The sequence below is a fragment of the Neoarius graeffei genome, chromosome 5, assembly GCF_027579695.1.
Source record: "Neoarius graeffei isolate fNeoGra1 chromosome 5, fNeoGra1.pri, whole genome shotgun sequence".
NCBI lineage: Eukaryota > Metazoa > Chordata > Actinopteri > Siluriformes > Ariidae > Neoarius > Neoarius graeffei.
Window position 1 is genome coordinate 113,221,188 of NC_083573.1, and position 25,526 is coordinate 113,246,713.

Below are 25,526 nucleotides of genomic sequence, written 5' to 3' on the forward strand. Positions count from 1 at the left end.
TCCACCCCTTTGTGATCAGCTGGAAGGGGACCAGTTCTAGGGTGATGAGCATGCGAATCAAGCTAGACAACTTCACGGCCACAGTAATCAGCATATATGCTCCAACCTACAAAAGACTGTCCAATGGGAAAGCTCTTTTTTATGATCAGCTGTCAGAGGTATTAGCAGCAATTCCAAGACTAGATAGAGTTTTCCTGCTTGGTGACTTTAATGCCAGAGTAGAAACTGACATGGAAGCCTGGCCAAACGTGATTGGCTACAATGGTCTTGGGGACGTGAACAAACAGGGTACACTGCTGCTTGAACTGTGAACTTGTTTTGGCCTCTGCATTACCAACACACTTTTTCCCCATGTGAACATCCATAAAGGAACATAGCAACACCCAAGATCAAAAAGATGGCACCTCATTGACTACATCATCGTGAGACAACACTACAAGGGTGATGTCATTGATTCAAGAGTTTGTTGCAGTGCTGACAGTTGGACAGACCATAAAATGGTATGTGCCCACTTGAAATTGTGTTTTAACATATCTGCGCAAAAGCCAAAAAGTAACTTGCCAAAACAACTTAATATCAGTCGAATGAAAGACCCAGTTATAGCACAGCAGTTGCAAAAATCAATCTGTAATAATCTGCCCAAATACCTGCATTGAAAACCAATCCCTTGACCAAACATGGAAGAATCTCCATGATGCACTCTATGTTAGCACCAAGAACACTGTTGGCCTGCAAAAGCACAACCATTGGGACTGGTTCGATGAAATTAGCCATACAGTAATACTGCTTTTCACTCGAGCCAATATCACACAAGAAACATGTACATGTTTAAAGATAAATTCAGTATTAAATCCTCACTGCACACTTAACTGTGTGTGTATAATCTGTAAGTGTGTGTGTGTGTGTGTGTACATTATTGGTATCATGCTGATCTTCTTGTTTATAACTCAGTGTGTTTATTTTGTCCTCCTCAGGGTATGATTCCTTCACACACACTCTCTGTGCAGTGAGAGCTGAAGGAAGCTCTGCCTTCATTACACACATCACACACACAGGAGTGGACTCAGTAAGTGGGTGGGGTTTATCAGATATGCTCATCTGATTGTCTGGACTTCGGTTCCTCTTATTTTGCATTTTTTTCTGTTCCAACCTCCAGAGCATCTGACAGCAACACACAGAAACACATTTTCATCATATAACAATCATCTATAGATTTGCATTAATAATGATTTGAAATCCTGAATTCTAGTTGTGTGTGGTTAAACTTATACCTGTTTAGAATGATCAGACTCCTCCCCTAAACACAAAGAATGTGATTCTGCAAAACAGAGGAAAGTTTTAAAAAAGACACTGTGTTTGTGTGTGTGTATGTGTGTGAGAGAGAGAGAGAGAGAGAGAGAGAGAACTGTAAATTATATATTTATAGCCTTTTTACATAGAGGAGTGTGTTTACCTGCTGTGTGTGTGTTGGTATGTGTAGAAGAGTGTGTGTTCATTGTCGCAGGGTTGTACACCAGCTGTGTGTGAGAAAAAGAATGCAGAACAATTTAATAACAACAACAACAACAATAATAATAATAATAATAATAATAATAATAAAATTTATTGGCAAGTACATTCTCACAAGAAATTTGCTTTGGTATTTGGTGCATGACAATTGAGATAAAGTTTAAGTCAAGAGACAAAAGTAGAAATATAAAGTAACATAAAAATATGAAGAAATCTAGAAAATACACTTAGAAAAGAAAGAAACATATTTAAAGAGTATGAATGCAAACAGCAATCCAAAAGGGGAAGTGCATTAATGTGATGCACTGGCAGTGTGTGTGAGTTCAGAGTCAGTGGGGTTTCTGACCTTGTTGATGAGGCCAACTGCAGTGGGGGAAAAGCTGACCTTGTGGTGTGAGTTTTTGGTCCTGATGGATCACAACCTTCTGCCAGAGGGGAGTGTCTCAAAAAGTTTGTGGCCAGGGTGGGAGGGCTTGGCCACAATCCTTTCTGCCCTCCGCAGGGTCCTGGAGAGATGGAAGATTGCAGCTGATGACCTTCTCAGCAGAGTGAATGATATGCTGTAGTCTGCCTTTATCTCTGGCAGTGGCAGCAGGAGCAGCATACTAGGGGCAGCACAGTAGTGTAGTGGTTACCACTGTCGCCTCACAAAAAGAAAGTTCTGGGTTTGACACCTCATGGCCAATGGGGGGCCTTTCTGTGCAGAGTTTGCATGTTCTCCCCATATCTGCGGAGAAATCTTTCTACATGGGTTTCATTGGGGTGCCCCAGTTTCCTAACCCTAAAAAGTGCATACTTAGTGCTGGTCCCAAGCCCAGATAGGTTAGGGAGGGTTACATCAGGAAGGGCATCTGGTGTAATAACCGATGCCAAATAAAATATGTGGATCATGATGAACAAAAAAGAATAGCAGTATACCATTACATTAATGGCATTTAGCTGATGTACTAGAGTGATGTACAACATACCCAGGGGAGACTGGAGAGCTTGCTCAAGGGCATTACAGCCATTCCTGCTCATCCAGGGAATCAAACCAGTGACCTTTTGGTCCCAAATCTGCTTCTCTAACCATTAGCTAATGGTTTCCCCCAGATGGTGATGGAGCATGTGAGGATGGATTCAATGATGGTGGTGTAAAAAAAATGCACCATCACTGTCTTTGGCAGGCTGAACTTTTGCAAATGCTTCAGGAAGTACATCCTCTGCTGTGCTTTCTTGGTGAGAGAGCTGATGTTCATTGCCCACTTGAGGTTATGTGTGATGGTGGCGCAGTGCAGTGAGGAAGCAGAAAGACTCCACAGAGGTTACTGGGGAGTCAAACAGGGTGATGGGGGAGGGTGTGGCAGAGCTCCAAATGAAGTCTACAAATAATCTCCACTGTCTTTAGAGCATTGAGCACCAAGTTGTTCTGCCTGCACCAGGTTACAAGATGGTCAATCTCAGAGATGATTCCAATGAGGGTGGTGTCATCTCTGAACTTCATGAGCTTGACAGACTGATGACTGGAGGTGCAGCTGTGAGTGTACAGGGATAAAAGTAGAGGAGAGTGGATGCAGCCTTGGAGGGCTCTGGTGCTGATGGTTCAGCTCATCGCTAGTGGAGTTTATGACTGTTAAATGTAGACCTTTTTATTTACCATGGGAATTCACTTCTGCATTCATAACTGAAGTTTACATTCTCCCTGTTGCTAATGCTAAGTGTGGCAGTTCGTATGAGTGGGTGGAGCACAGAAGGACGGCAGGTCAGAACTGAGTTCACAAAACTCTTATATTTTCACTTTTCAGTGGAAATTTTACTCTCCCAGCCACACACGCACGCACACACACAAGTCGTATGGTTGGGGAGAGAGCTCCCTCTGCTCTCGCTCTCTCTCCTTAAATAGGGCGCGGTCACTGGGGAAGACACACAAACAAATTAATTAACATCAGGTGCAGTGATTCTGCCACTTACCTTCCCTGACTTCGCCCTCCGGTCACAGACTGACACTTGACCACGCCCCCGCTGCCACAGACCCCCACCACCCAACTCAGGCCGGGCGGCTGTCCGGGCTGCAGCTGACTTCCTCCCCCCCCGATGGGAGAGGAAGTCCGCCACGACCATCTGCGCCCGGCCTGTGGATCACCTTGAAGTTAAAGGGTTGGAGTGCCAGATACCAACGGGTGATCCATGTGTTGGCATCCTTCATGTGGTGGAGCCACTGGAGGGGCGCGTGGTCCGAACAGAGGGTGAAAGGGCATCCCAGCAGGTAGTAACAGAGGACGAGGACTGCCCACTTGATTCTAGGCACTCCTTTTCAATGGTGCTGTAGCGCCCCTCACGCACCAACAGCTTTCTACTGATATACAGCACTGGGTGATCCTCCCCCTCCACCTCCTGGGACAGAACAGCCCCCAGCACTCTGTCCAACGCATCCGTCTGTAACATAAAGGGGAGAGAAAAGTCAGGGGAATGTAAACGTGGCCCCCCACACAGTGCAGCCTTTACCTCAGAAAAAGCCCACTGGCATTGCTCCATCCACTGGACCGGATCTGGTGCCCCCTTTTTAGTCAGATCAGTCAGCTGGCTGGTGACGTCCGAATAATTAGGTATAAACCTACGATAATAGCCAGCCAGCCCCAGGAACTGTCTCACCCCCTTTTTGGTCTTGGGCCTCGGGCAGGCCACAATTGCTGCTGTCTTGTTAATTTGGGGATGCACCTGCCCATTGCCCAAGTGGAAGCCCAGATACCATACTTCCACCCACCCAATCACACACTTTTTCAGGTTGGCCGTGAGACCCGCTCGCCTCAGCGACCTAAGGATGGCCCTCAGATGTTGGAGGTGCCTCGGCCAGTCATTACTATAAATAATGATGTCATCGAGGTATGCGGCCGCATAGGTGGCGTGGGAATGGAGGACCCTATCCATCAGCCACTGAATCGTAGCAGGTGCCCCGAACAGCCAAAAATGAAGTGTGACAAACTGGTGTAAGCCGAACGGTGTGGAAAAGGCCATTTTTTCTCGGGATAATGGAGTCAAGGGGATCTGCCAATAACCCTTTGTCAAATCCAGTGTCGAGTAAAAGCGAGCCGTGCCTAGTCGATCCAGCAAGTCATCAATACGAGGCATTGGGTACGTGTCGAATTTAGACACCATGTTGACTTTTCTATAATCTACACAGAACCGGACCGACCCGTCTGCCTTGGGTACCAAGACCACCAGGCTGCTCCAGTCACTGTGGGACTCCTCAACAATGCCTATTTCGAGCATGGCCTCGAGTTCTTCCTGAACCACTTTTTTCTTGTGTTCGGGTAGCCTGTAAGGGCGGCTATGCACTACCACCCCTGGGGGCGTCTCAACGTGGTGCTCTATGAGGTTGGTGCGGCCGGGCAGGGGCCAGAACACGTCCAAAAACTTGGTCTGCAACTGGGCAACCTCCGTGAGTTGGGTCGGGGAGAGGTGGTCTCCACAGGGGACTGGAGAGGTACGTGATGCCAATGTTCCCTTTTGAACCTCTGGCCCCAGCTCCACCTTCTCCAGAACCACCGAAACCAATGCCATGGGGACCTCCTCATTCCAGAGTTTGAGAAGATTGAGGTGGTAAATCTGTAGCGCCTCACCCCGTCCATTCACCTCACCTCATAGTCAACATCCCCGACTTGCCGTGTGACCTCAAAGGGTCCTTGCCACTTGGTGACCAATTTGGAGCTTGATGTGGGCAACAGTATGAGTACTTTATCTCCCGGTGCGAACTCCCTAAGGCGCGTACCCTTGTCGTACAGGCAGGTTTGTCGTTCTTGGGCCTGCCGCAAATTCTCCTGGGTTAGGTGTGTGTGTGGAGTTTTGCACACAGGTCAATAACGTATTGGATTTCATTTTTACTTGGTGAAGGTCCCTCCTCCCAATTTTCCTGCAGCACATCTAGAATACCGCGCGGCTTATGCCCATATAACAATTGAAACGGGGAGAACCCCGTGGAGGCTTGGGGGACCTCTCGCACTGCAAATAACAAGGGTTCGAGCCATTTATCCCAATTATGTGCCTCCTCACTTATGAATTTTTTAATTATATTCTTGAGGGTGCGATTGAACCGTTCAACTAAACCGTCCGTTTGTGGGTGATGCACGCTGGTGTGGATCGGCTTAATACCCAACAACCCATACAGTTCGTTCAGTGTATGTGACATAAACGAGGTGCCTTGGTCAGTCAGAATCTCTTTCGGGATTCCAACTCGAGAGATGATGTGGAAGAGCACTTCCGCAATACTGCATGCTGAGATATTGCGAAGAGGCACCATTTCTGGGTATCGTGTTGTATAGTCCACCAGAACTAAAATAAAGTGGTACCCTCGTGTCGACCGATCTAATGGCCCGACGAGATCCATCCCAATTCTTTCAAACGGGGTCTCAATTAATGGTAGAGGGCGCAAAGGCGCTTTTGGAATGGCCGCTGGATTTACTAACTGGCATTCGCGGCACGCCGTACACCACCTACGGACATCGCCGCGAATCCCTGGCCAATAGAACCGGGCCATTATTCGGGCTAGTGTTTTATCCTGCCCTAAGTGTCCAGCCATGGGATTAAAGTGAGCCACCTGGAATACCAATTCCCGGCGGCTCTTTGGAATCAAAAGCTGTGTGACTCGCTCTTTAGTCTGAGGTGGGGTTTACATTAGACCGTATCAGCAGATCATCAGATTAACGTTTTTAAAACAATTAGCGTGCACACAGCAACGCCAATACACGGATATGCTCGGCTCCGCAGGCATCCTGCGCTCCAAATTACTCCGCCCTGAACAGCAAGTGCCCTCTGGAGGGTGCGCACTCTGGCCCTGCGCAGCTCACAGAGCGCGCGAGTGAAGCACACGAGCAGTGATTCGGGACTGAGCCGCTGTGTGTGTGATCCTAGTGCATATCACTTACCACTTGCAAGTGGAAGGATGGCAAGCCTAAAGACAATCATAACTACACAATGGGCAGTATTTGCATCAGTATTTGCAGTATTTTCATACTTTTATACTCTTTAATGAAAGGTGATACAAGGCGGAAGTCCGCGCCATTTTTCAGCAGTCGCGTCACATGACCAACGCCAGCGAATCAGGAAGGTGGATGTCACAGTGACGTTGTCCAATGACAATGCCAGCTAGAGCTCAGCACAGCATATCCGCGTATCCATGTATTCTCAATGTTTACACAGCACTGGACCAGACACGATCTAGATTGAATACGTGGACCCTGGCGGATTCCCGTTTCCCGGCATTTCCAGGCGTTTTAATGTAAATGGACAGTGCATCCGCGAAGAAAACGAGACAGATACGGTCTAATGTAAACTTGGCCTGAGTGTCCTGCGTCACTCAGTATAATCTATCCTTCATAATTGCGAAGTAGGGGAAGGACGGGGTGGCATTTGGCTGGAGCGTTTGATCATCGATGACTCTCACTTGGTCAAATGCATGCTGCAGAGTCTCGTCTCGCGACTGCTCTTATGGAAAATCCATGAGGGATTCCCCAATAGAGAGAGGAGGAGCCAGCGGCTCCTCCCTCTGATGCGGAGATGACGGAGACGGCTCTGTGACAGCTGGTCCCGCCAACATGACACCAGGACCTCCCCCTGTTAACCTACAGCAGGACCCACTCTTCACTAGATGACTCTTTAATTCCCCAAATCCCGGCCAATCAGTCCCCAAAATTATATAGTAGGTAAGGCGAGGATTAACTGCCGCCTTTACTATAAATTTTTCCCCTCAAAAAAGAATGTGGACCGACACTAGAGGGTAGTTGTGAACATCCCCATGCACACACAACACCTTCACCAATTGTGCTTCCCCCAATGCCTCGTCTTGGTGGATTGAGGTCTGATTACAACCAGAATCCACCAACGCCTGATATGTATCCCCTTGGACACTCACCGGTATGCGATACGCTCCAGCCCGATCGAGGGCGGCTCTTGGCGCATCGGGGATCAGAACCACCGCACCCACCTCCATTACCGAGCACTGCTGTTGGAGGTGGCCCGGCTCCCCGCAGCACCAGCAAACCGGCCCGGGCTTCCTCTCAGCACTAGTGCTCTGGGGCTCACTCACCTGAGGGGGGGGAGACAGACACAGAAGGGAGAAATGGGAGGGCACTGCGGGTGTGGCAGGCTGGCTGGGGTGGTGCCAGCCCCCACCTCCATGGTGGGGGAACAGGGCGAGGATGAGACACAGGAGGAGGGGGAGAGAAAGAGAGAGAGGAGAGGAGAGAAGTTGTCTGCTGTCTTGCCATCGGGACAGCCGCCAAATGGTCCTCCGCCAGCTCAATTGCCTGATTCAGCGACGCCGGGCGGTGGCACTGGACCCACTCTGCGGTTCCTGCTGGTAAGCGCGCGATGAACTGCTCCAGTACCACCTGGTCGATGATTCCCTCGGCGTCGCGGTTGTTGGCCCTCAACCACCGCCAGCAGGCATCCTGGAGTTGCTGGCCAAATGCGAATGGCCGGCCGACTTCCTCCAAGCGCAAAGCGCGGAAGCGCTGTCGTTGTTGCTCGGGGGTGCGCCCCACACACTGGAGGATGGCCTGGTGAAGGTCCTCGTAGGCCAGCCAGCGGTCAGCATGGAGCTGTAGCACGGCCAGCTGCACCTCTCCTGTTAGCAGGGGGAGGAGGCGCGCCACGCGCTGTTCCACCGGCCACCCCGAGGTCTATGCTACCTGCTCAAAGAGCATGAGAAAGGCCTCGGGGTCGTCCTGTGGGCCCATCTTCGTTAGGGTGAGGGGGAAGGGCCCACAGCGGTGGAGTTAGTGGACCCCGCTGACGCGAGGAGGTGCCGGAATGCCTGTCGATCTTCCTGCTGAGCCAACACCAGGGCCTCGAACCCTTGTTCCTGCTCCTTCCGGAGGGCGACTAGAGCTTGGTGCTGGCTTTGCTGGGCCGTGGCAAGGGCGTGGACCAGGTCAGTGAAAGGGGAGGACTCCATGGGGCTGTTCTGCTTCTGCGCTCCAAGTCCCGGGTTTCGGCACCACTGTGGCAGTTCGTATGGGTGGGTGGAGCACAGAAGGACGGCAGGCCAGAACTGAATTCACAAAACTCTTTTATTTTCACTTTTCAGTGGAAATTTTACTCTCCCAGCCACACACACACGCACACACACAAGTTGTCTGGTTGGGGAGAGAGCTCCCTCTTCTCTCACTCTCTCTCCTTATATAGGGCGCGGTCACTGGGGAAGACACACAAACATATTAATTTACATCAGGTGCAGTGATTCTGCCACTTACCTTCCCTGACTCCGCCCTCCGGTCACAGACTGACACTTGACCACGCCCATGCTCCCACACTAAGGAAACGCTCTGTATACTGTACGGTGCTATCAGCAAACTGCAGAATACACACCCTGATGGACTGTTTATTGTCACCTGAGATTTTAATCATGTGAATCTCAAGTCAGTGCTCCCTAATTTCTATCAGTATGTGGACTTTGCAACGAGAGGGGCAAATATGCTGGATCTTGTTTACACTAACATTCTCAGTGCATACCAGGCAGAGCCCCACCTCCACCTTGGCTACTCAAACCACATCTCTGTTATGCTATTTTCAGCATACAGACTGCTCATCAGATGCTCCAAACCAGTTCTAAAGCAGGTGAAAACCTGGCCAGAAGTCAAGTCAAGTTTGTTTGTATAGCGTTTTTAACAATATACATTGTCCCAAAGCAGCTTTACAGAATCTGAATGACCCAAGACATGAGCCAATTTTATCCCTAATCTATCCCCAATGAGCAAGCCCGTGGCAGTGATGGCAAGGAAAAACTCCCCCAGATGACACGAAGAAGAAACCTCGAGAGGAACCAGACCCAAAAGGGAACTAATCCTCATCTGGACAACAACAGACAACATGACTATAACATTAACAGTGTTAACATGAAGTCCATTTCATTGATGTTATAACTCTTCATTAATGGAAACTGGAGTGCAAAACTGTTCATGACAACCGCAGTCCCAAAGTTAGCAAGCCAACTGTAGTCCTCAGCCACAAAAGCATTGCTGCAAGTGTCCAGAGTGTCTTCCAAGTGTGACTTTCAACTGTCCATATGGGGCCGTCCTCCACAGGAGCAATGTGATGAGACTCCAACCAGACATAGGGCATCAGGATGGATCAGGCAGGTCCGAGGAGCAGAAGAGGTCAGCACCTCGATCCCAGGATTGATATGTAACTCAGAGGGACAGATTGGGGGGAGGAGAAGAGAGAGAAAACACAGGTTGTTAGGTATGCCCGATGTCACCTGAATAAGTAGGAACAGTATACATATTGTGCTGAGTACAAGCAGGGACTCTGGCAAAACTAACTATGACAGCATAACTCAAAGGAAAGAGCCAGAAGGTAACACAGGCATGAGGGAGCCCTGGGACATAAAGCAGCCAGCCACTACACCGTCAACAAACTCAAGTGAGCAAGTGAGTGGGGAACTGACAGCATCCATACATCCCAGTTTACCAAAACAATCTATGTCTGAGGACCCTCCAGATCTACACCTTTACCTCATAAGCACCATTAACGAAAGGCTTGACTAAACAGATATGCTTTCAGCCGAGACTTAAATGCTGAGACTGTGTCTGATTCCCGAACACTACTTGGAAGGCTGTTCCATAACTGTGGGGCTTTGTAAGAAAAGGCTCTGCCCCCTGATGTAGCCTTCACTATACAAGGTACCAGCAGACAGCCTGCACCTTTTGATCTAAATAGGTGTGGTGGGTCATAAAGGAGCAGAAGTTCGCTCAGATACTGTGGCATGAGAACATTCAGTGCTTTAAAGGTGAATAGTAGTATTTTATCAACAGTACAAAATTTGATTGGGAGTCAATGCAGTGTGGATAAGACAGGGGTGATGTGATTGAATTTTCTAGTTCTAGTAAGGATTTTTGCTGCTGCATTTTGAACTAACTGGAGCTTGTCCATGCATTTATTCGAACATCCAGACAGTAAGGCATTACAATAATCCAACCTGGAGGGAACGAAAGCATGAACTAGTTTTTCCGCATCATGTAGTGACATTAAATTTCTTATCTTAGCAAAATTTCTGAGATGAAAGAAAGCTATCCAGGTAATGTTATCGATGTGAGTTTCAAATGAAAGACTGGGGTCAATAATCACTCCGAGGTCTTTTACTGCTGCACATGAAGAAACAAAGGCCATCCAGAGTTACTGTGTAATCAGAAAACTTCTAGCTGCATGTGGTCTGAGTACAAGTACTTCAGTCTTGTCAGAGTTAAGCAGAAGGAAGTTAATAAGCATCCAGTGTCTAATGTCCTTTACACATTCCTCAATCCTATTAAGCTGGTGTCTCTCATCAGGTTTTGCAGAAACATACAACTGTGTGTCATCAGCATAACAGTGGAAACAAATACCATGCTTATGAATAACATCACCCAGAGGTAACATAAATAAAGAAAAAAGCAGTGGACCCAAGGCAGAACCTTCTGGAATACCAAACTTTACCTCAGTATGTCTAGAAAAATCACAATTTACATCAACATACTGATAGCGATCAGTTAAATAAGACCTGAGTCAGGAGAGGGCCGTTTCCTTAAATCCCACAACATTTTCTAGTCTATCCAGGAGAATGGAATGATCAATGGTATCAAATGCTGCACTAAGATCAACCAACACAAGCAGCGAGACACAGTCCTGATCAAACGCCAACAGTAGGTCATTTACTACTATAACCAGTGTTGTCTCTGTTCTATGATGAGGTCTAAATCCTGACTGATACATTTCATGGATGTTATTCCTGTGAAAATATGAGCATCACTGCTGTGCCACAGCTTTTTCTAGGATCTTGGAGATAAAGGGGATGTTTGATGTTTGAAGCCGCGTCCCAGTGACCTCAAAGACTACAAGCCTGTGGCATTGACATCACACATCATGAACACCCTTGAGAGACTCATCCTGGAGCAGATCCGGCCTATGGTCCAACCACTTCTTGACCCCCTTCAGTTCGCCTACCAGCCCCGTCTTGGAGTAGAGGACACAATCATCTACCTGATCAACAAGTCTACGGCCACCTGGACAAGCCAGCCAGCACTGTAAGGATCATGTTTTTTTTTTTTTATTTCTCCAGTGCTTTTGATACCATCTGGCTGGCTCTGCTGGGTGAGAAGTTGACAGTGACGCAGGTGGATGCCCCACTGGTATCGATTATGCATTATTTGACTGGCAGACCACAGTACGTGCGCTTGCAGTGCTGTGTGTCAGACAGAGTGATCAGCAACACCAGGGCTCTGCAAGGGACTGTCCTTTCTGCTTTCCTTTTCACTCTCTACACCACTGATTTCAGCTACTGCACAGAGACCTGCCACCTCCAGAAATTTTCTGATGACTCTGCAGTGATTGGACGTATTACTGGTGGTGATGAGAGTGGGTGCAGGATGGTGGTGGACAACTTTGTCATGTGGAGCAGGAAGAACCACCTACAGCTCAATGTGATGAAGACAAAAGGACTGGTGGATGATCTGAAGAGAATCAGGGCTCCGGTGAGCCCTGTTAACATCCAAGGGGTCAGTGTGGATGTGGTGGAGGAATATAAGTACCTGGGGGTGTACTTGGATAATAAACTGGACTGGTCCAAAAACGTGGAAACAGCATACAAAAAGGGCCAGAGCCGTCTCTATTTTCTGAGACGGCTGAGGTCTTTCAACATCTGCCGAACGATGCTGCAGATGTTCTATGAGTCTGTGGCCAGTGCCATCCTGTACGCTGTTGTCTGCTGGGGCAGCAGCTTGAGGGTGAAGGACACTAACAGACTCAATAAGATCATCAGGAAGGCCGGTCATGTTGTAGGTGAGGAACTGGACTCTCTGACAGTGGTGTTGGAGAAGAGGGCACTGTCCAAAAGAAAGACAATCTTAGACTGTCCTTCCTACCCTCTACATGAGGAGCTGATCAGCCACAGGAGCATGTTCAGTAAATGGCTGTTTCTTCCACGCTGCACAACTGAGAGACACAGGAAATCATTCCTACCTGTTACAGTCAAGCTGTACAATGCCACTGTATAACTGTGGTACACTGTCTTACCATGTATACTTAACTCAGGTGCAATATATGTATATAGGAATCATGTATATAGAATCACTTAATTTTGCTTTTATTTGAAGTTATTGAACTTGTTTAAATTTATTTTATTTTATTCTTTTTTCAGATGTTTTTATCTTCTATTTTTTAGACATGTTTACTTCTTCTCTGATTCAAGAGCTTCATAGCAAATTTGAATTTCCCTCCGGAGATTAATAAAGTAATTTTGATTCTGATATTAACCGATATTTGGACAGCTGACAGGGATCAAGGTCAGGTTTTTTAATCAGGGGTTTTATAACCCCTGATTAAAAGGATTTCAAGGATTTGGGTACATAGCCAATCCTAAGAGAAGAATTTATTATTTTTAGAAGCGGTTCAATTACTTCAGGTATTATCTGTTTGAATAGAATAGAATAGAATAGAATAGAATAGAATGCCTTTATTGTCACTATACACATGTACAATGAGATTAAAGCATCTCCAATAACAGTGCAAACAGCGTGTAGAGAGAAAGAGAGAGAGGAAGGGGGGGAGGAAAAAAAGGGGGGGTGTAAGGGGGGTAAGGTGCACAGTCTGAGGTGTACGTGTTGTGTTACACATTATGGAGTGAGGTATTGCACATATAAAGTATTGCACAGAGACAGTCACATTATAAATTATTGCATGAGAGAGTCACATTATAAGATAAAATATTACACATTATGAAGTATTGCAAGGTAAGGTGAGGTGCACAGACTTGAGGTGTATGTGCTGTGTGTAAGGTGCACAGTCCTGAGGTGTATGTGCTGTGTGTAAGGTGCACAGTCCTGAGGTGAATGTGTTGTGTTTCACATTATGGAGTGTGGTATTGCACATTATAAAAGTACTGCATATAGAGTCACCTTATAAAGTACTGCACATTGTAAATTAGTAAAATAATAAAATAGTAAAATAAATAGACTATAAAGTCAGAGAATATCCGAGTTCAGGGCGGTTATGGCTTTTGGAAAGAAGCTGTTTTTTAATCAATTTGTCTTTGCCCTGATGCACCTGTAGCGCCTCCCTGAGGGCAACAGGTCGAACAGATCAAAGCCAGGGTGGGAGCTGTCCTTGATAATATTCTTAGCTCTGCTAAGGCAGCGGGAGGTGTAAATGTCCATCAGGGAGGGGAGAGGGCAGCCAATGATCTTCTGTGCTGCCTTAACTACCCTCTGGAGCCTCTCCCTGTCTACAGCAGTGCAGCTGCCGTACCATACTGTAATACAGTACATCAGAATGCTCTCGATGGATGAGCAGTAGAAGGTCAGCAGCAGGTTGGAGCTTAAGTTATACTTCCTGAGGACTCTCAGGAAGTGTAGCCACTGCTAAGCCTTCTTAATGACTGCTGTAATGTTTGCTGACCAGGAGATGTCGGCGGAGATGAGGACACCGAGAAACCGGAAGGTGTGGACCCTCTCCACATACTCGTTGTTGATGTAGAGGGGGCCTAGGTCGGTGCTGTGCTTCCTGAAGTCAACAATGATCTCTTTGGTTTTCTTGGTGTTCAGAGCGAGGTTATTTTCTGAACACCAGGCTGCCAACTTCAGGACCTCCTCTCTGTAGGCTGCCTCGTCTCCCTTTGAGATGAGTCCGACCACTGTGGTGTCATCAGCAAACTTGACGATAAGGTTGTTGTTGTTGTGGGTCGGACTACAGTCGTGGGTGTAGAGGCAGTACAGGAGGGGGCTCAGCACACAGCCCTGTGGAGAGCCGGTGCTCAACGTGCGGGTGGAGGAGAAGTGGGGACCAAGTCTCACAGTCTGGGGCCGGTTACTAAGAAAGTCCTTTAACCAGGCACATGTGAGAGGGGGGAGGCTGAGAGTGTTCAGTTTTCTAATAAGGATGTCCAGAATTATTGTATTAAAAGCTGAACTGTAATCCACAAAGAGTATGTGGACATAGCTCTGCTGCTGCTCAAGGTGATTTAGTGCAGAGTGGAGAGCTATGGCAATGGCGTCCTCTGTGGATCTGTTTGTGCGATATGCGAACTGGTAGGGGTCGAAGTCTGGGGGGAGGTGGTCCTTGATGTGCTGAAGAACTAGTCTCTCGAAGCACTTCATGATTACCGGGGTGAGGGCCACAGGACGGTAATCATTCAGGCTGGTGACGGGAGACTTCTTCGGCACTGGGATTATTGTTGCAGATTTTAGGCAGGGTGGGATGACTGCCTGAGCCAGGGAGAGGTTAAAGATCCTGGTGAAGGTAGGGGCGAGCTGGTGGGCGCACACTCTGAGCACCTTACCAGGTACACCATCTGGGCCGGCAGCTTTCTTGGGGTTCACTGCCAGGAGCACCCATCTGACATCGTGCTCCTGTACAGTGAAAGGAGTGGTGTAGGAACTGTGTGGTGGTGGGGGCAGGGCAGGAGCAGATGAGTGCTGCTGAGATGTTTCAAAGCAAGGAAAGAAGCAATTTAGCTCCTCTGCTAGCGGCACACTCCAGTCTCCTGTTGGCACATCACAGTCTCTGAAGTTTGTGATGTCCTGAATGCCCTGCCACACCTCCCGTGTGTTGTTGCTGGACAGGTGGGACTCTATGTGCAGCCTGTGGTCCGCCTTGGCTTTATTTATTCCTCTTTTCAGATCAGCACGAGCAGCTCTGTACAGAGCTCTATCACCTGACCTGAAGGCAGCATCGTGAGCCCTGAGGAGTGAGAGGACCTGGCTGGTCATCCAGGGTTTCTGGTTTGGGAAGACCCGGATGTTTTTATCCACCGCCACATTCCCGATGCAGAACTTGATATAGTCCAGCACTGTTCCTGTGAATGTCTCCAGCTCCTGGTGTTCAAATAAGTCCCAATTTGTCTGTTTAAAGCAGTCCTGTAGTTTGGAGAGTGCATTGTCAGGCCAGGTTGTGATAGTCCTTGTGGTGGGCCTGGCTCTGCATCTGAGGGGGGTGTAGGCTGGGGAGAGCAGGAGGAAAAGATGGTCTGACTGGCCGAGGTGGGGGAGGGGTATGGCTCTGTATGCATGCTTGATGATGGAGTAAACATGATCCAGAGTGTTCTCCCCTCTAGTAGAACAGTTAAAATTTTGGTAAAACTTCGGCAGTACAGTCTTCAAGTTGGCCTTTGTGGCAGCGGGGGCGTGGTCAAGTGCCGGTCTGTGACAGGAGGGTGGAGCCAGGGAAGGTGAGTGGCAGAATCACTACACCTGAGGGTAATTAACCTGTGTTTGTGTGTCTTCCCAGTAACCGTGCCCTATTTAAGGAGGCAGAGGGAGAGCAGAGGAAAGCTCATCCAGGGACGAGAACACAGCATGTGTGTGTTTCTCTAAAGCATAAAAGTAGGATGTTAAACTGAAAAGTCTGGCAATAAAAAGCCTATTAATACCTGAAGCTTTGTCCTGCCATCCTCTGTGCTCCACCCACACTTCAGAGAGCTCTACAGTGGTGCCGAAACCCGGGAAAAGGTGGAGCACCAACCTCGCAGCCCCATGGAATCCTCCCCATTCACGGACCTGGTCCACGCCCTCACCACGGCTCAGCAAAGCCAGCACCAGGCACTCGTCACGCTCCGAAAGGAGCAAGAGCGGCGCTTCGAAGCCCTGGTGCTGGCCCAGCAGGAAGATCGCGAGGCATTCCGGCATCTCCTTGCGTCGGCGGGGTCCACCAGTGCCCCGGCCGCGGGCCCGTGTCCCCTCACCATGACCAAGATGGGTCCGCAGGATGACCCTGAGGCGTTCCTCACATTGTTTGAACAGGTCGCCGAAGCCTCGGGGTGGCCGATGGAGCAGCACGCGGTGCGCCTCCTCCCCCTCCTGATGGGAGAGGAGCAGCTGGCCGCGCTACAGCTCCCCGCCGACCGCCGGCTGGCCTACGCGGACCTTCGCCGGGCAGTCCTCCAGCACGTGGGGTGCACACCAGAACAACAGCGCCAGTGCTTCCGCGCACTGTGGTTGGAGGAAGTCGGCTGGCCATTCGCGTTCGGCCAGCAGCTCCGGGATGCCTGCTGGCGGTGGCTGAGGGCCGACGATCGCGACGCTGAGGGAATCATCGATCTGGTGGTGCTGGAGCAGTTCATCGCGCGCTTACCAGCCGGAACCGCGGCGTGGGTCCAGCGCCACCGCCCGGCGTCGCTGGATCAGGCAGTAGGACTGGCGGAGGATCATTTGGCGGCTGTTCCGGCAACAGGACAACTGACGACGTCTTCTCTTCTCTCCTCTTCTCTCTCTCTTTCTCCCCTCCCTTCTGTGTCCCGTCCTCGCCCCATTCCCCCACCACGGAGGCGGGGGCCGGCTCCACCCCAGCCGGCCCGCCGCACCCATGGTGCCCTCCCATTTCTCCCTTCTGTGTCTGTCTATCCTCCCCCTCAGGTGAGTGAGCCCCAGAGCACAGGTGCAGAGGGAAAGCCCGGGCCGGTTTGCTGGCGCTGTGGGGAGCCGGGCCACCTGCAACAACAGTGCGCAGCAATGGAGGTGGGCGCGGTGGTACGGATCCCCGATGCGCCAGAAGCTGCCCTCGATCGGGCTGGAGCATATCGCATACCGGTGAGTGTCCAAGGGGCTACATATCAGGCGTTGGTGGATTCTGGTTGCAATCAGACCTCGATCCGCCAAAGCCTGGTGCAAGACGAGGCATTGGGGGGAGCACAGGGGGTGAAGGTGTTGTGTGTGCACGGGGATGTTCACAGCTACCCTTTGGTGTCGGTCCACATATATTTCAGAGGGGAAAAATCTATAGTGAAGGCGGCGGTTAATCCTCGCCTTACCCACTCTTTAATTTTGGGGACTGATTGGCCGGGATTTCGGGGTTTAATGACGCACCTAGTAAAGAGTGGGTCCTGCCAGTTGACAGGGGGAGGTCCCGGTGTTGCTTTGGCTGGAGCTGCTGTCGCAGAGCCATCTACGTCATCTCCGCGACAGAGTAAGGAGCCGCAGGCTCCTCCTCTTTCTGTTGGGGAATCCCTCACGGATTTCCCATTAGAACAATCGTGAGACAAGACTCTGCGACATGTATTTGACCAAGTGAGAGTAATCGATGGTCAAATGCTCCAGCCGAACGCCACCCCGTCCTTCCCCTATTTTTCTATTATGAAGGATAGATTATACCGAGTGACGCAGGACACTCAGACGAAAGAGCGAGTCACACAGCTGTGAATCCCAAAGAGCCGCCGGGAATTGGTATTTCAGGCGGCTCACTTTAATCCCATGGCTGGACACCTAGGGCAGGATAAGACACTAGCCTGGATAATGGCCCGATTCTATTGGCCGGGGATTTGCGGCAATGTCTGTAAGTGGTGTACAGCGTGCCGCGAATGCCAGTTAGTAAATCCAGCGGCCATTCCAAAAGCGCCTTTGCACCCCCTACCATTAATCGAGACCCCGTTCGAAAGAATTGGGATGGATCTCGTTGGGCCATTAGATCGGTCAACACGAGGGTACCGCTTTATATTGGTTCTGGTGGACTATGCAACGCGATACCCGGAAGCGGTGCCTCTTCACAATATCTCAGCATGCAGTATTGCGGAGGCCCTCTTCCACGTCATCTCCCGAGTTGGAATCCCGAAAGAGATTCTGACTGACCAAGGCACCTCGTTTATGTCACGAACACTGAGCGAACTGTATGGGCTATTAGGTATTAAGCCGATCCGCACCAGCGTTTATCACCCACAAACGGACGGTTTAGTCGAACGGTTCAATCGCACCCTCAAGAATATAATTAAAAAATTCGTAAGTGAGGATGCACGTAACTGGGATAAATGGCTCGAACCCTTGTTATTTGCAGTGCGAGAGGTCCCCCAAGCCTCCATGGGGTTCTCCCCATTTGAATTGTTATATGGGCATAAGCCGCGCAGCATTTTAGATGTGCTGCGAGAAAATTGGGAGGAGGGACCTTCACAAAGTAAAAACGAAATTCAGTACGTTATGGATCTGCGCGCAAAACTCCACACGCTCACACACCTAACTCAGGAGAATTTGCGGCAGGCCCAGGAACGGCAAGCCCGCCTGTACAACAAGGGTACGCGCCTTAGAGAGTTCACTCCGGGAGAGAAGGTACTTGTACTGTTGCCCACGTCGAGCTCCAAATTAATCGCCAAGTGGCAAGGACCCTTTGAGGTCACACGGCGAGTCGGGGACGTCGACTGTGAGGTAAGGCGAACGGACAGGGGTGGGGCGCTACAGATCTACCACCTCAATCTGCTTAAACTCTGGAATGAGGAGGTCCCTGTGGCGTTGGTGTCGGTAGTTCCGGAGAAGGTGGAGCTGGGGCCGGAGGTTCAAAAAGGGACATTGGCATCACGTACCTCTCCGGTCCCCTGTGGAGACCACCTCTCCCCGACCCAACTCACGGAGGTCGCCCAGTTGCAGGCCGAGTTTTCGGATGTGTTCTCACCCCTGCCCAGTCGCACTTACCTCATAGAACACCACATAGAGACGCCCCCAGGGGTGGTAGTGCATAGCCGCCCTTACAGGCTACCCGAACACAAAAAAAAGGTGGTTTGGGAAGAACTTCAGGCCATGCTCAAAATGGGCATTGTCGAGGAGTCCCACAGTGACTGGAGCAGCCCGGTGATCTTGATACCCAAGGCCGACGGGTCGGTCCGGTTCTGTGTGGACTATAGAAAAGTCAACGCGGTGTCTAAATTCGACGCGTACCCAATGCCTCGTATTGACGAGCTGCTCGATCGACTAGGCACGGTTCGCGTTTACTCGACACTGGATTTGACAAAGGGATATTGGCAGATCCCCTTGACTCCATTATCCCGGGAAAAACCGGCCTTTTCCACACTGTTCGGCTTACACCAATTTGTCACACTTCCTTTTGGGCTGTTTGGGGCGCCCGCTACGTTTCAGCGGCTGATGGACAGGGTCCTCCGGCCCCACACCACCTATGCGGCCGCATATCTCGATGACATTATTATTTATAGTAACGACTGGCAGCGGCACCTGCAACACCTGAGGGCCGTCCTTAGGTCGCTGACGTGGGTGGGTCTCACTGCCAACCCGAAGAAGTGTGCGATTGGGCAGGTGGAAGTACGGTATCTGGGCTTCCACTTGGGCAACGGGCAGGTGCGTCCCCAAATTAATAAGACAGCAGTGATTGCGGCCTGCCCGAGGCCCAAGACCAAAAAGGGGGTGAGACAGTTCCTGGGGCTGGCTGGCTACTATCGTAGGTTTATACCTAATTATTCGGACGTCACCAGCCCGCTGACTGATCTCACTAAAAAGGGGGCGCTAGATCCGGTCCAGTGGACGGAGCAGTGCCAGCGAGCTTTCTCTGAGGTAAAGGCTGCACTGTGTGGGGGGCCACTATTACATTCCCCTGACTTCTCTCTCCCTTTTGTGTTGCAGACTGACACGTCGGACAGAGGGCTGGGGGCGGTGTTGTCCCAGGAGGTGGAGGGGGAGGACCGCCCCATCCTGTACATTAGTAGGAAGCTGTCGGTGCGTGAGGGGCGCTACAGCACTATTGAGAAGGAATGCATGGCGATCAAGTGGGCGGTCCTCGCCCTCCGTTACTACCTGCTGGGGCGCCCTTTCACCCTCTGTTCGGACCACGCACCCCTCCAGTGGCTCCACCGCATGAAAGATGCCAACGCGCGGATCACCCGTTGGTATCTGACACTCCAACCCTTCAATTTCAAGGTGGTCCACAGGCCGGGGGTGCAGATGGTCGTGGTGGACTTCCTCTCCCGTCAAGGGGGGGGGGGGGGGGGGGGGAGTCGGCTGCGAGCCGGACGGGCGCCCGGCCTGAGTCGGGCGGTGGGGGTCTGTGGCAGCGGGGGCGTGGTCAAGCACCGGTCTGTGACAGGAGGGCGGAGCCAGGGAATGTGAGTGGCAGAATCACTACACCTGACGGTAATTAACCTGTGTTTGTGTGTCTTCCCAGTAACCGCACCCTATTTAAGGAGGAAGAGGGAGAGCAGAGGAGAGCTCATCCCGGGACTAGAACACAGCGTGTGTGTGTGTGTTTCTCTAAAGCATAAAAGTAGGCTGTTATACTGAAAAGTCTGGCAATAAAAAGCCTATTAATACCTGAAGCTTTGTCCTGCCATCCTCTGTGCTCCACCCACACTTCAGAGAGCTCTACAGCCTTATTAAAGTCTCCTGCGATTATGTGAACACCGTCAGGGTGGGCCCGCTGCTGTTTGAATAGACGTGTAGGTAAGGGATCTAGTACACAAGTTGAGGATTTTGATGCCGAGATTAATGAAAGTAATTTGATTTCTCTAAGGGGAATAAAACATTCTAATTGCTGATTTAATGCAGTTATATTGTTAACTACAGGGTCACTTACATTGTTTGACCTTAAATTAGTAGTTTGAATTTTTTGTTGGATATTTTCAATTTTGTCATTAAAAAAATTTATGAAATTGTTGTACTACATACTGCAGGTGTGCATGTGTCTATAGTGGACTTTTTTCTGGTTAATTTTGCTACAGTATTAAATAGGAATCTAGGATTATTTTTGTTATCTTCTATTAGGGAGGAGAGATATGTTGATCTTGCAGCACTAAGAGCTTTTCTAATTTTCAGGAAGCTCTCCTTCCAAGCTAATTTGAATGCTACCAATTTTGTTTGGCTCCATTTACATTCCAATTTTCAATTGGTCTGTTTTAAAGTGTGACTGTCATCATTATACCAGGGTGCTAATTTTTTCTCTCTGATCATTTTCCTTTTAAGAGGAGTTACATTATCTAAAAGTATAGCAGAACGTTGACTCTAAGCATTCAGTTGCCTGATCAAGTTCTGCAGGGGCTGACAGTGACCCAATCACAGTTGATAACTCTGGGAGATCATTTATAAAGCTCTGTGCAGTAGTTGATGTGAATGTATGTTTAATACAGTAATGTGGTGAGGTGTGTATATTATTACTCAGACATATTTTGAATGAGATGAGATAATGATCTGAGATAAATTCAGACTCTGTAAGTGTGACTATATTTTCTATGTTTCAACTGAATGTTAGTATTAGATCAAGAGTGTGGCCACCATTATGGGTCAGGCCTATGACACTCTGATTAACCCCTACTGAATCTAAAATGGACATAAACGCTGTTTTCAAAGGGTCTTCTGGGTTATCGAAGTGAACATTTAAAATCTCAGACAACTAAAGCTTTGTCAAAGGAAGATGTCTGTGAAGATTCTCAGTCATCCAGGTCATGGTAAACTGTGGGTGGTAAAAGAGAGCAACTGGACTTGCTTGAAGATTCTTGAAAAGAAATCTTCAAGAATCTTCAAGCAAGTCCAGTTGCTCTCTTTTACCACCCACAGTTTGTCTAAGGAAATAACCAGGTCTGAGATAAAATCTGCAAATTCAGAAAGAATATCAGAATATGGCCCCGGGGGCCTGTAAATAATAAGTAACAGAATTAACTTGGGTGGTGTAGTGGTTAGTGCTGTGGCCTCACAGCAAGAGGGTCTGGGTTAGAGCCCCGTGGCCGGCGAGGGCCTTTCTGTGTGGAGTTTGCATCTTCTCCCTGTGTCCGCGTGGGTTTCCTCCTGGTGCTCTGGTTTCCCCCACAGTCCAAAGACATGCAGGTTAGGTTAACTGGTGACTCTAAATTGACCGTAGGTGTGACTGTGAATGGTTGTCTGTGTCTATGTGTCAGCCCTGTGATGACCTGGTGACTTGTCCAGGGTGTACCCCGCCTTTCGCCCGTAGTCAGCTGGGATAGGCTCCAGCTTGCCTGTGACCCTGTAGAACAGGATAAAGCGGCTAGAGATAATGAGATGAGACTTATTTTTCGAGGCTACATACATTATATTAGTTTGAAGAACTTCAAATGTATGAAATTTATAACCAGGTTTGTGTGTTACACCTAGATAATCATTATAAATAACCACGACACCTCCTCCTCTGCCAGTTAGACAAGGCTGGTGTATATAACTGTATCCAGGAGGACTCATTTCATTGAATGCTATATATTCATTTGGCTGAAGCGGCACGGTGGTATAGTGGTTAGCGCTGTCACCTCACAGCAAGAAGGTCCGGGTTTGAGCCCCATGGCCGACAAGGGCCTTTCTGTGAGGCGTTTGCATGTTCTCCCCGTGTCCATGTGGGTTTCCTCCGGGTGCTCCAGTTTCCCCCACAGTCCAAAGACATGCAGGTTAAGTTAACTGGTGACTCTAAATTGACCGTAGGTGGGAATGTGAGTGTAAATGGTTGTCTGTGTCTATGTGTCAGCCCTGTGATGACCTGGTGACTTGTCCAGGGTGTACCCCGCCTTTCGCCTGTACTCAGCTGGGATAGGCTCCAGCTTGCCTGCGACCCTGTGGAACAGGATAAAGCGGCTAGAGATAATGAGATGAGATGAGATTCATTTGGCTTAGTCCATGTTTCAGTTAAACAAAGTACATTAAACTCATGATCAGTAATGAGTTCATTAACCATTAGCACTTTAGATGTAAGAGATCTAATATTTAATAGCCCCACCTTGAGATCAAAGGTGCTGGCAGCAGCTGTACAGTCAGTATGGTCTAATTTGATATTGATTGGGTTACTGGAACAAATTCTCTGTGTATTTCTACTTTTTTTGTTTAGCTCAGGGAACAGTCACACAGTCTTGATGTAGTGAACCCTGAGTGACGACTCTGTGTAGCTAGCAGACAGTCTGTTTAGCCTGTTCATCTGCTCCCTTGCCTTGGCTCTACATTGTGAGAAGTTAACTAGACCTGTTCTGAGACTATGACCTATGCTGCAAGAATTGAGAGCAGCACCTTCCTGAGTGGGATGGATACCATCCCGCCCTAACAGGCCAGCAGTGCCCTCAAAATTAGCCCAATTATCTATAAAGCCCACATTGTTTTCAGAGCACCACCTGGACAACCAGCAGTTCGGTGACCATAACCTGCTGTAAGCTATATCGCCACACTGCATTGGGATGGGGTCAGAGCATACTACAGCATCAGACATCGCCTTCGCTAATTTAAACACCTCTACAAAGTTACTTTTAGTAACCTCAGACTAACGATATATCATTAGTGCCTACATGGATAACTATCTTTGAGAACCTGTGCTTGCCGAGGACTGTCAGTCCTGCATGCTGTGGCTTGTGCACCTGCAGGCGTGCCTCAGGCTGTGTGCATGCCGAGTGAACTCCAGCACACGTGCCATGAACAAGGCGCACCTGAACTCAATTAGAGAACTATGTGTTTGGCTATTTAAGGACTGTGCTGATGCAGTTGCATCACGAAGTATATGCTACTTTAAGTATGCATGACCAAGACTTGCTTCCCGTGTTCTTGTTTACCTGGTTTCTTGATTCTTGTACCTGTTTCTTCTTCTCATTCTAGTTTTGCCTTTGATGTACTGTTTGCACTTCAACTGACCCTTTGCCTGTTTTCTCATTTCTGATCTTGCCTGCCGATTTGGACTATTTGCGCATATGTATATATATATATATATATATATATATATATATATGCGCACAGTGGTGTAGTGGTTAGCACGGTCGCCTCACAGCAAGAAGGTTCCAGGTTCAAATCCAGCGGCCGGCGAGGGCCTTTCTGTGTGGAGTTTGCATGTTCTCCCTGTGTCTGCGTGGGTTTCCTCCGGGTGCTCCGGTTTCCCCCACAGTCCAAAGACATGCAGTTAGATTGATGTGGGGCGGCCTTGGGCTGAGGTGCCCTTGAGCAAGGTACCTGACCCCTGACTGCTCCCCAGGTGCGGCTGCCCACTGCTCTGAGTGTGTGTGTGTTCACTGCTTCAGATGGGTTAAACGCAGAGGCTTAATTTCACTGTGCTTAAAGTGTGCATGTGACGAATAAAGGTTTCTTCTTCTTTATTAAACTGAACACTTCTGCACATACTTCCGCCTCCCTCGCATACCTGACAAGGACTCTATGATTACCTGCTATGTCCGGCACCCTGGCTCCCGGTATACACCTGGCTAAAGCTGCTGGTGCCCCTAAAGGCCTAGCTAATTTCATGTGCTGTATGATAGAGTCCCCTATAACCAGAGCTCTACTTTTTTTTATTTGTAGTCCTGTGATGTTCAATGTAACACCATGGTCCTGGAGAAACATGATTTTATTTTAACTGTGTACTGTACCAACTGTTATGGTTGAAATTACAAATAAAAATACCTTGACCTTCAGTAATCAGAGATGTTTCTCCCCAGTTTTGTGCTGCTTCCTGTCAGCCAGGAAGTCAGTGATCCACCTGCAGGTGGAGTAAGGCATGCTCAGCTGGGAGAGCTTGTCCAACAGAAGAGCCAGGATGATGTTGAAGGCAGATCTGGCTGAAATCCAAACAGGATCCTAGCATGTTCATGAGGGGTCCAGGTGCTGGATGAAATGTAGAGCCATGTTGTCAGCATCGTCTACAGTCCTGTTGGTTCTGTAGGTGAACTGCAAGGGGTGTAGGAAGAGGTCAGTGATGTATTTGAGATGAGAAAGCACAAGATGCTCAAATGAGTTCACAGCCATAGAAGTCAGGGTGATAGGTTTGTCATTTTTAATTTCTGTGATCCTTGGTTTTGGGGGATAGGGATAATGGTAGAGGTTTTGAAGCAGGTTAGCATATGGAATGTCTCCAGTGAGGTGATAAAGATATCTGTGAACACTAGAGACAGCTGATCAGCATAGTGTTTCAGATTGGATGGAGAAATGGAGTCGGGACTTGCTGCTTTGTGGGGGTTCAGCTTCTTGAAGAGCATGTTAACATCTCTCTTCAGAATGGAGAATTGTGGCTGTGATGGGGGATGGGGGCTGCAAGGTGTGAAGTTGTAGAGAGGTCCTGACTGCAGCTGAGGTGGGGGGTGGGGGTGGTGTGTGGGATCGTGGGGGATGATGTCAGGACAGTCCCATTGTCTTTCAAAGACACAGTAGAACTCATTCATTTGGTTGGCCAGGTGTAAGTTGTTAAAAGAGTGGGGGGCTAAAGGTTTGTAGTTAGTGATCTGTCTGAGCTCTTTCCAGACAGATGCAGAATCATTGGCTGAGAACTGGTGTTGGAGTTTCTCAGAGTAAAGTTGTTTAGCTTCTCTCACTGTCTTGCTACACTTGTTCCTTGATTCTTTAAACCTGCCCCTG

The 25,526-nt window shown here is 49.0% G+C and overlaps 1 protein-coding gene across 1 annotated transcript in view; it reads right to left on the bottom strand.

The window, feature by feature from the left end:
- Window positions 1-25,526, bottom strand: part of si:ch211-234p6.5 (uncharacterized) — a 99,811-nt gene that overhangs the window by 3,243 nt on the left and 71,042 nt on the right. The window contains exons 14-16 of the mRNA XM_060920874.1: window positions 1,454-1,517; window positions 1,272-1,318; window positions 913-1,161 (exon numbers count right to left, since the gene is read on the bottom strand). Coding sequence (XP_060776857.1) covers window positions 913-1,161; window positions 1,272-1,318; window positions 1,454-1,517 — 360 coding nt within the window. The remainder of the gene's footprint in view (window positions 1-912; window positions 1,162-1,271; window positions 1,319-1,453; window positions 1,518-25,526) is intronic.